This window comes from Stigmatopora nigra, chromosome 19 (assembly GCF_051989575.1).
Source record: "Stigmatopora nigra isolate UIUO_SnigA chromosome 19, RoL_Snig_1.1, whole genome shotgun sequence".
In the NCBI taxonomy this organism is placed as follows: Eukaryota; Metazoa; Chordata; class Actinopteri; order Syngnathiformes; family Syngnathidae; genus Stigmatopora; species Stigmatopora nigra.
The window spans coordinates 8917967-8928763 of NC_135526.1; the positions used below are offsets into that span (position 1 = coordinate 8917967).

The 10797-nt window shown below is 37.4% G+C and overlaps 1 protein-coding gene across 3 annotated transcripts in view; it reads left to right on the forward strand.

Moving 5' to 3' along the window:
• The window catches only part of cpeb4b (cytoplasmic polyadenylation element binding protein 4b), a 35286-nt gene extending 25147 nt beyond the window's left edge, over nt 1-10139 (forward strand). For all 3 annotated transcript variants that reach the window (XM_077739966.1, XM_077739967.1, XM_077739969.1), the window contains 6 exons: nt 84-254; nt 611-700; nt 772-890; nt 984-1098; nt 3610-3791; nt 5993-10139. In XM_077739966.1, the coding sequence (XP_077596092.1) occupies nt 84-254; nt 611-700; nt 772-890; nt 984-1098; nt 3610-3791; nt 5993-6220 (905 nt within the window). In that variant the 3' untranslated portion in view covers nt 6221-10139. The remainder of the gene's footprint in view (nt 1-83; nt 255-610; nt 701-771; nt 891-983; nt 1099-3609; nt 3792-5992) is intronic.
• The last annotated feature ends 658 nt before the right edge of the window (nt 10140-10797 follow it).

Below are 10797 nucleotides of genomic sequence, written 5' to 3' on the forward strand. Positions count from 1 at the left end.
AAATATGTCTGGTTAAAACCAATGATTTTACTGACCTGAGGACATAAACCTTTCTTTCGCCCGGCCTCTTTTCTCTTCTCTAGGCCATTCGTCTCTCTTTCCAATGGAGGATGGATTCCCTGACGATGAGCGTGGCGATCAGGGTTTGGGTGGCCTGGGCTCTCCCCACTGCTTTCCTCACCAGAATGGCGAACGCGTAGAGCGCTACTCACGCAAGGTCTTTGTGGGAGGATTGCCACCTGATATAGATGAAGGTATACACACATCTGGCGTATTGGCTTTCCGGGCCATTAAAGCAGTTTTGTAAATGGATAAGTCATGATTTTACTAGAACTAGAGAAAATACATTTTGTCCTATGGAGGAAGAAACAGAAATGGCATCTTGAAGGATTATTGTTGGTTCAGTACGCTGGACCTATGAAATATAGCTTCAATTAATAAATATATTTTGACTTTATTCTTAGTATACCTTCACTGATTAATTTTCTGAGCCTAATACCGTTATTTTTGTTGCAATCATCTAATTTAAAAAAATAAGTAAGGAATATTACGAATATAAAACTGGTCTTAAAACCCAACCTGAAATTCATGTTCATTTCTTTTGCGCCAGATGAGATAACTGCCAGTTTCCGACGTTTTGGACACTTGTTTGTCGACTGGCCTCATAAGGCCGAGAGCAAGTCTTATTTCCCACCAAAAGGTATGTCGAAATAAACTGTTGTCATCAAGTATGCTGATGGTGCAACTAACCGGGGTTATTATCTCGTGCAGGCTACGCCTTTCTACTTTTCCAGGACGAAAGCTCTGTGCAAGCTCTGATTGATGCTTGCATCGAAGAGGATGGTAAGCTGTACCTGTGTGTCTCCAGCCCCACCATTAAAGATAAGCCGGTATGTTGTAACTTTTGGAAAATGTATGTTGACTTAGCTAAACTTGTTTCACCTGGTTCTAAATCAAAGGCGTTTTGATTTGACATGTGACAGGTCCAGATCCGCCCATGGAACTTGAATGACAGTGATTTTGTGATGGACGGTTCACAACCGTTGGACCCCAGGAAAACCATTTTTGTCGGAGGTGTCCCCCGTCCGCTCCGTGCAGGTAGTCCACCGTCACCCAATGGAAGCATTCAAAATAAACTATGGTCTATACACTTTTTTATTTAAGATTCACGTCGCACTTCATATTACTGTAATTACTCACCTATAAGCTGTATTTGTCAGACAAAAAAAAGATGACTTAATCGAGGGTTTGGCTTATATGCACATAAAAGGAGGACATGCACGAAACTGCAAGATGACAAAGACAAAACGCCATAAGGCAAGACAATGTGGCTGATACGGTCATTTATTTAAAAATACAGAAGATAAGCAGATAAAATGCTAAACAAAAGTTGTTTTGACATCTGTGAATGAAAATCAAGAGAGAAAATTGTGAAAATAAACTCACTTATACCTGTCACTGCTCGCTCAGGGCGCCATCATTTTACCATGAGCGCCGCCATCTTACCTAGTGCACTCCCTATTAAAACCATGGATATGTAGGCAACTTTAAGGGTGCGGCTTATACACGGATCGGCTGATAGGCGAGTAAACACGGTACTCTGTTTTGGGCACTGAATTTCTATCATATCTACTAATGCTGGAGCTAGAGCAGGCAACGAATAAAGCAGCTACTTGGTATTGCCAACTTGGTGCCTTTTTTTGCTATATTTAGCTACTTTTCCAACCCCCCACCCTCTTTTTTAATGCCACTGTCTATGGTGTTATTGGAGCCTCATGGAGACTGAGCTTGCCTCCAGAGAAGGAGATTTTCACACTGCACCACTAGGCTGCAAATTAATGATACTTGTGCAAAGCTACTGCAGTCTAACATTAATAATATGCCCAATTTTCCCCAGTATATCTACATAACCTCTCAGTCATGTTAAAAGAAAAGGTGTCATTGAGAGGTAGTTATAAGGTACTACTATTGGCTAAATCTGCCTCATCTATTCTCAACAAAATTATCAATTTAAATCATACTCTTTTCAAGCTTGATGATATTGCATTGTTGAGACCTTTTATTGGTGGATTTGTTGTTCAAGTCTCAATTTTAAGCATTATTTAAAGTTTAATTTGAGAAAAATAAATTAAGCCTTACATTAAGAATTCACTGATATCCTGAAATCGATAGGCCATTATGAGCAGAAATATATAAAAAACACACATAGAGGTACACAATTAGGTTAAAAATTCTAAATCCTACAAGTTAATGTTCAAAAGGTTGCAGTGGAGAGTAAAGGGCAAGTTTGAAGGTGAAAGCGGAGGATTCCAATAACTGTGCCCCACGTTGATGTCTGAACACCAACAAGCGTTTGCTTACAGCTGACATTTCAAAGACTGGCAGCCAAGCAATTAAGTAAATGTCGGAACACATGAGCAGGGATAAAGCGGCGAGATCGTTCTGATCAAAGCCAAGTTAAACATGAACAGCCTGAACAAAAAGTGGTTGGAGCTATAAAGGGAAATGCAGAACATGTTGTGTACAGTAGGGGTCTCAAACCAATTCTGCATATGGCCGCAGTGGGTCCTGGTCTTTGTTTCAACTGATCCAGTGTAGAGTTTAACCAATGAGGGGTGTTCTCAAATAAGTAGTACCTGGCTGCTATCACCTAATTACACTTGCAAAAGGTGTCCCTTGTTCGGTTTGAATGAAAACCTGCACCCCCTGCGGCCCTTTGAGGACTGGTTTGAGACCGTTGGTGTACATCATTTGGACCTTATATTTCCATTATAACAGTATGAAAATCATGTATGTGTTTGAAACTTTAATTCCTTGGGATTCATACTATTTCAAAAAGGTATCTGGAGAGGTCAGTCAAATTTGTATGTACCAATTTTTAAAGTACTCTTAACACATAAAATGAAAGGAAATGCTGTTAAGCTGTTTTGCCATTGACCCCAACAGGATTAAAAGTAATGTGTGTGTTTAATTAGAAAATAGCACTCTGTTATGTTGCTCTTTCCGAAATCTTAAATGGTGTGCTGCTTTCTACTTTTGACATCTATTCTTTTGCACAGGATAAAATGCCCCAAAATAAATTAAATTAAACATTACGAGAATTCATAACCATGAGGATATTTCTTAGTACCGAGCAGTGAGTGATAGGTGAATATACAGAAGTATAAACAAATGTTGATACTCATAATATCATGCATAATAGCATTACCTAGAATGAATGCATTAATGCATTTCTTCTCATTATTTCCCGAATACGATACGATATGAATAAAGTTATCCAATCCAATCATTAGACAATTACGCAACAAAATTGTGCTCCTAGATGAATACACTGAAATCCATTTTCATCTTCAAATATTAAGACGAATACACTTAAGATAAAAACGTCCATGTAATCCATATTTCTGTGTTCTTTCATTCATGGAACCCTCCTTAACTTACAATCCATTTACTGTTTATGGCTTAAATTGCTCGGGTCTGCAGTCCTTATCAACTTTGCGTGTCTGAGGGCATTGGCCATGTCTACAATTTTCAGAATATATAAAGCTTTGTGAAATTGCACGTAATGGGCTGATGTTGATTTGTGGTTGTGGCTTATCTTCTTCGCAGTTGAGTTGGCCATGATCATGGACCGCCTGTACGGCGGCGTCTGCTACGCTGGCATTGACACAGATCCTGAGCTGAAGTACCCGAAAGGAGCTGGGCGGGTCGCCTTCTCTAATCAGCAGAGCTACATTGCTGCTATCAGTGCTCGCTTTGTGCAGCTGCAGCATGGAGAAATCGATAAACGGGTTTGTGGAAAGAAATATGACCTTGTTTCACATTTTTAACAATTTGCTTTGCATCATCTTGATTCTTAACTCGCAGGGATTGTTAAGTCACGAGTGAAGAACTGACAATGATTTTCATATCCTTAATGTTCTGGGTTTTAAATATATATGTCCAATCAAAAACATTCTCGATCGATCTTAAAAAAAAAGAAAAAAGAAAAAAACAAACTTAATGATTAAATCCGAACCACACAAGAATGATGTAACAAAAGAGAATGTGGTCGGTATAACTGAAAAGTCATTAGTGGTCATAATTATTTTTCAGCATGAAGTATCCTCGGCAATTAAACCACTCCGAGAAAGAGAGGTTTTTTTGGATTGAGACAGTCTCTACATAAAACGGCTAAGAATCCTGATTTGGATTGGAAATAGGGATCAAATTAGCCTCAATGACTTTTTACTGGGACTCAGATTGCAGTAAATGCCAAAATGAAGAGGCAAAAGAGTACTTACTCCTGCAAATCCTGTATGGGGCCTGTTCAGGAGAGTACCTAACATGTTACAACCAATATTCCCAGTAATTTTTCATATGTCTGGGCATAGAGACAACCTCCCTAAGCACACAGAGGACCAGTGTGAGCAACATCATAAATGCTTGCTCTGGGCTCATGCCTAAATGTCATTAGAACATGAACATCAATTAAGGTTTGATTTTATTTTGTGCGGTGCATATTTTTGCTGTGCGCGGAGAACACAAGTAGTGCGCAATTGTGCATGCACACAGCTTAGAGGAAATATTGGTTACAACCATTATTTTGTATTATGATTTGCTAATTTTCAAATTTTCATTATTTCAAAACAACCCCATTTGAATCCACTGATTGGCAACAGATTGCATAGATCAGTGTATCCCAACCTTTTTTGAGCCGAGGCACACTTTTTGCATTGAAAAAAATCTCAAGGGACACCACCATCTGAAAATCTTTGTCGCCTATATTTATAATAGTTATTCTCATCGAAGTTTTATCAGCAGAAATCGCATCCAAAATAATTCCAAAATCTAATTTTTCACAATGACCTAATGTCACGGAAATTTGGCCTGTGGACCCTGAACAACTTCCGGTTTGATTGATGCAAATAACCAAGTAAAGTTATTGATCGCATCATTTTATGATTTTTCTCTAAATATTACTTAAATCTCCTAATATTCCGCAAAAAAAAAATTGTGCTCACACAGACTTTACGTCGGCAAAAGTTGATGCGCTAGAAACCAGACAACTTCCATTTCGACTTAGAGAAAAATAAGCAACAAAATTTCTGTTTCACAACTTGAATCAAATAATAGTATAATCTACAATTTAACGTTCATATTTTGATTTGAACATTGTAACAGTTAAATTTTAATCTCCTTATATTCATATTAACTTTTCTCTCTGAATATCACATTGTATGACTTCTTGCAATTTCCCACGGCACACCTGACCATTGCTCATTTTAATTGCACAGTGGTTGGGAAACACTGGCATAGATCACACAGACCACATATCCAACAGAAGCAATTTTATTCCTGAAGCATATTTTGAAATTACTGTAATTTAAGTGACCTGGTGAAATGAAAATTTAATTCAACTAGTGTGGTTAGGAAGAGAGGTTTCTGCACCACTAGAGATCCCCTACCAATGATATTGATAGACAATGGCTGTCCAAATTAGACTGTGACCTGCTGCCCTATCTTTCTGGTTATAATAATATTAAATATTGCCCTGAGCAAGAAGCTTAAATTCAGCTTACATTCTGTAACACTTATTCCCTTTAACACTAGATCCCTCCATTATCTAAGGGGTAGATAGTAATTACCGTATTTTCACGACTATAAGGTGCACTCAAAAGTCTTAAATTTTCTCCAAAATAGACAGTGCGCCTTATAATACAGTGCGCCTTATAATACAGTGCGCCTTATAATACAGTGCGCCTTATAATACAGTGCGCCTTATAATACAGTGCGCCCTATAATACAGTGCGCCTTATAAATGGAAAAAATGTCATTCATTGAGGGTGTGCCTTATAATGCGGTGCGCCTTATAGTCGTGAAAATACGGTGAATGTTTTATGGATTATTTAAGGGAAATTTAGTGGTTTTCAATAGTTACTTGATGGGTTCACTTGCACTGCATTTAAGAACCGCCAACACATTTTCATAGGCCTTTCTCCTCCAATTGCAGGTGGAAGTGAAGCCATACGTGCTGGATGACCAGCTGTGCGATGAGTGCCAGGGGACACGCTGCGGCGGCAAGTTTGCGCCTTTCTTTTGCGCCAACGTCACATGCCTGCAGTACTACTGTGAGTACTGCTGGGCGGCCATCCACTCGCGTGCCGGGCGCGAGTTCCACAAGCCGCTAGTGAAGGAGGGCGGTGACCGGCCACGCCACATCTCGTTCCGCTGGAATTGAGCGGCGGGAGGGCAGGCGAATGGGTCGGGACACGGCGGGAGCAGTAGGGCAAGGTAGTGCAGGAGTCGCAAAATCATTTAATGAATAAATGCACTTTTCTGTTGCTGGTTCCTTTTTACTCAACACTTTTTTAAGTTCTTATTTATATTTTCACAAGAGAAAACCGGATTTATATCTAAGTATGTCCAGCAATGAAAAAAAAAAAAGATTGTTCCTCCCAGAAAGCAAAGAGTATATAGGAAAGTTTGAGTGTGCTTACTGTACTCTGCTATTCAATTGGCAAGATTTTCTTCATGTATTTTTGGTTTTATGTTTTTTTTTTTTTAATACGAGCCCTCCCCCAGCAAATATTCTTTAATTTGACATTCTGGATGATGATGTAGCAGAGCTCGTTTTCGATTTTGTCGAGATGCCAACACGAAGCTCCAGTGAGTAAATGTGAATTTGGAGCAAAAAAAAAAAAGGTGTTGCTGAAGAAGAGTGCACTTATTTCCCGTTCTCAAATATACCAGTATACCTTTAGTTGATAACCAAAGCTGTTTTATTAGCTTGCGGCACAGGATAGACACGCCCTAAAAGCCAAACACACTCACTCTCTCTCTCTCAGAAAAAAAAAAATCTTGACACAATTTCGATCTCCATCTTGACATGCAAAAACTAATACCTCAAACTCAGCTGCTAATGTGCCGGATGCAGTTAAAAGACAAGAACAGCAAGTCAAACGCCTGCCCGTGTTCTCATGCTTTTTCTGGGCGGAGCTACGATGTTACTCGCACACTTTTTGTACTCGCTAGCTTTGTCACCACCTGTTTATTTTTCTAATGGAAACCTACGCGGTCGTGCGTGCAGAGTGCATTACGGGAATGTATGGCAATGGGAGGCTATGGGGCCCCTCCCCACTACTCCACCTCCTCGCTTATAGATCCAGGACCCAATGCTTAAAAAAAGGGGGCAAAAACAACCAAGAAGCCTTTTTTTGTTGCTGTTTTTTCAGTGTTGCCACCAATTAAACCAACACAAAGTTCTACTTTATAGCAGAGTGTCAGCCTATAGCCTAGTTCAATGCCCTCTTAGACCCCCAACCCCTAACCCCCAGGCCAAGCTAATCCTACCCAGCATCTATGTGTTTTTGAAGCATAACTGAAGATAGTCTATTACTATATACACACACGCTCGAGGAGGCCCACTCCTAAATCCAGCAGGTTAGGGAACCAAAGATGGTTGTGCATTAGTGGGTCACACTGTAGCTCATCTCCTTTTTAGATTCTTTAAATCAATATTTCTTGTATCCACTGTCACGCTCCCAACCTGACCCCCCCTCCACACCCACATAGATAGGAGAGAGAACCAAAGATTGGCCTGAACGAAAATATTAGCATTGCAGTAAAACTCCATCGGTGGGAAGCAGTAACCATATACGGACTTCCTCCTCTCGCCCCAAAACAAACATTAAAGTGCACATTCACACAGTGGAAGTCAAAAGACAAAGTTCTCCCATTTTTCGTAGGGGAGGATCGCAGAGAAAAACTTGATTTTGCTCATGAGTGAGGATCCTCATATAGCTTTTTGCACCTGGGATATTTTCAAACACTTTGTGAAAAATTTGCTGTTCAAAATGAGATGACAAAATTATTTTATACACGGCCTGCTGATTTTTTGGAACAGTGTTTTCTAGCAAAAATTATTTTGTCATGCACATATAAGCATTTATTATGCACTACTTTTCTAAATATTTTTTTTCCTTTTTATTTCCGGCAGTCATTTTAGGCACATTTTTCACAGATATGGGGAAACTCCTTTTTGCAATACCTCAATTTTTTCACATTGTGAAAGGTAGCTTTTGTACTTTTGTTACTGAAAGATCTGCATATATGGAAATTTTCATTCTAAAGAAGAGAAAAAAAAAAACAGCGGAGCGATTTCAAGATATTTGTTATTATTTTCAATTATGCTTTTTATACATTTCAGTGCTGAGGTCTCTTTACAACTATAATTGCGACGTCACATCTGTCGAGGAGAGACCAAAGTATATCCGTTCTTTTGGTCTTCTTAGCTTTTCCCCACACTCGATGTTTCCACTTGGTGATGAATAGTAATTCTATTAGCATGGCGACAAAAATCGTTTGAAAAGAAAAAAAAAAGTTCTAATCTTAAAACTCAATGTTAATCATGTCCTTTCCTCTCTATTACTCACTCTATTTCCTCAAATAGTGGTTGCAACTCTGCTATTTGCACTTGGATGCTGACCAAAACCAACAGCACCAACTATGTGTACAAGCAGTCTATCAAAGGAATACAATAACCCCCCCAAAAAAAAAATCCTCCCCCAAATGACACAAATTCACAGTTGAGTTATCAAACACCTCCACTCAACACCACTAATAGCCAACACTAACCACTACAGTTGGGTAAAATTAAGACCACCCAGCTATTAAAACATCTCCTGGCAACTATATGAGGAAATGGGTACATGCAAAAAAACAAAAACAACAAAAAAATAAGACAAAAAGATCAGTTTGGACACTTAACTCTGAAACTCGTTTCACAAGAATGGATGTTTGGTGTTTAGATATTTTAATATTTGAAGAAAAAATATACAAATATCTCTCTCTATATATAGTATCTATATTCTTGAACTTGCTAACTAGCACCTACCGTAATCATTAGCTTGCATGACAAAAAAAATAAAGTGAAAAGATGCGTGGAAAAAAAGGCAAATTAGCCCGGAAGTTAACTGTTGTGGTGTGCACCAAATGTTTCTGGACTAAGGATATCCCCCCCTGACCCTCAAAATAACCTCTGCCCCTTAAACCCTTGAATCCCCACCCTCGTCTTACATTGGTAGACCTCAGCAGAACGCGCTTAAGACAAATGCGAATAGGCGAGCGTGTACGTTCCGTATATGAGCATCCTTCAAGAACACTGTTTGAAAAAAAAATAAAATAAAAGACTTGACCTATGCGGAGGAAGGGGAGCGTAAAGACTTGAATGTGGTTTAAAAAAATAGAATTTTAAAAACAATGTTGCAAGTTAAATTTCAAGTTATGTGCAATACTTCTTTTGAACCTTTTTCCAGACGAAAGACTCTTTGCAATGTAATTCTTTCAAATGCCATTTTTAATTATTGCAGACATTTAATTAAAGATGTTAATATGTTTTTTCACAGTCATTTTCTACTGTTTAATGTAATCCTTTTCATGCTGGTGTTTGTAAAAAAAAGAAAAGAAATGAAATCCAACTATTTGTACTAATATAAATAATTGAAGTTATTTTTAAAACATTTAAAAAAAAGTTTTTGTGCTCATTTGCTTATTTTTTTGGTTTGTTTTAAGCTACTGTGATTGATTGCATTGTAATTACTAGGTCAACAATGTATTTAGCTGTTTATTGGTATATTTTTAATTGGAATGTATAATTGATTTTTATAATTTTGATCAGATTTTTGTTATATTTTTGAGGTGAAGCTTTTAATATGTTAAAGTGTCTAGTTTTTACTAATTGCTATATTGTGCTCCACAATATATGGTTCACATTTTCTGAAGGAAAATATTTAAATATTTGTCTGTTAATGTTACTTAATGGCAAGATTTCAATAGTTTTTAACTGTGTATGGGAAGGTTTGTTGTATTTATTAATTTCTTTTCTTTTTTTTTTTACTTCAGGTATCACCTTAATTTTTATTGTCATTTCACTTTATAAGTTCCTATTTTTGTATTTTCCTTTCTAATAATTAAGTTATGTAATACAGATATGTCCATATTTCTAGGAGTTGGTCTGTAGAAGTACTAGTGAAACGAAAAAGAAAAATCTGTTATTTAATTGTTTGCGGCCAACTATTTATATAACAGTATGCATAATTTTTCAATATTTGTAATGTGAAATGTTGAATGAAATAAATCTTAACTGTGATGAATATGTACTTGTAAGATTAATGATTTTTTTTGTCGCTATCAATTAGCCTCATTATTAGGCAACAGCAATGCAAAATTACAGAAGACTACTCAAGACGCATTTTCTAATAGAAAATCGTGTAATTGGTTGGAAAACGTTACAGTACTTGACTTTAAAATGATAGCAGACCCTATTTTAGGACATAAATCATGAGATGAGATAATTGCAACTTGACATTTAGCTCATGTTTAATAGAGTTGTTCAGTCAAATTATCAAATCCATGGGGCCAAAAGTATGTTTCCTAGATTATTTTTTGATATCCGAAAGCCTTTGATTTGAACCAGAGTAATATTGTATTTATTGATGTACATGCATTGGAGTAAATTTGCCACTAGATGGCGGCATCTAATAACTTGGTTTCTTCCATATTCATAGAGTTCCGGAGGTTTTGGTATTTTAGAGCTGCATTTAGGGACCTTTCAGTTGACCTTTCAGACTTTTGACCCAATGTAGAAAATTCGACTAATTATAATGGTTATTGATCGTTGTTGTTTCTTTTTACTTTTTAAATTTTTAAACCGTAATAAACAATGGTTATGGGCCAAGTTGATTTTACATAGTATTAATTTCATTGCATTTTACTGATACCAACGAAGGCAACCAAATTCAATGACCACCTTTTAAG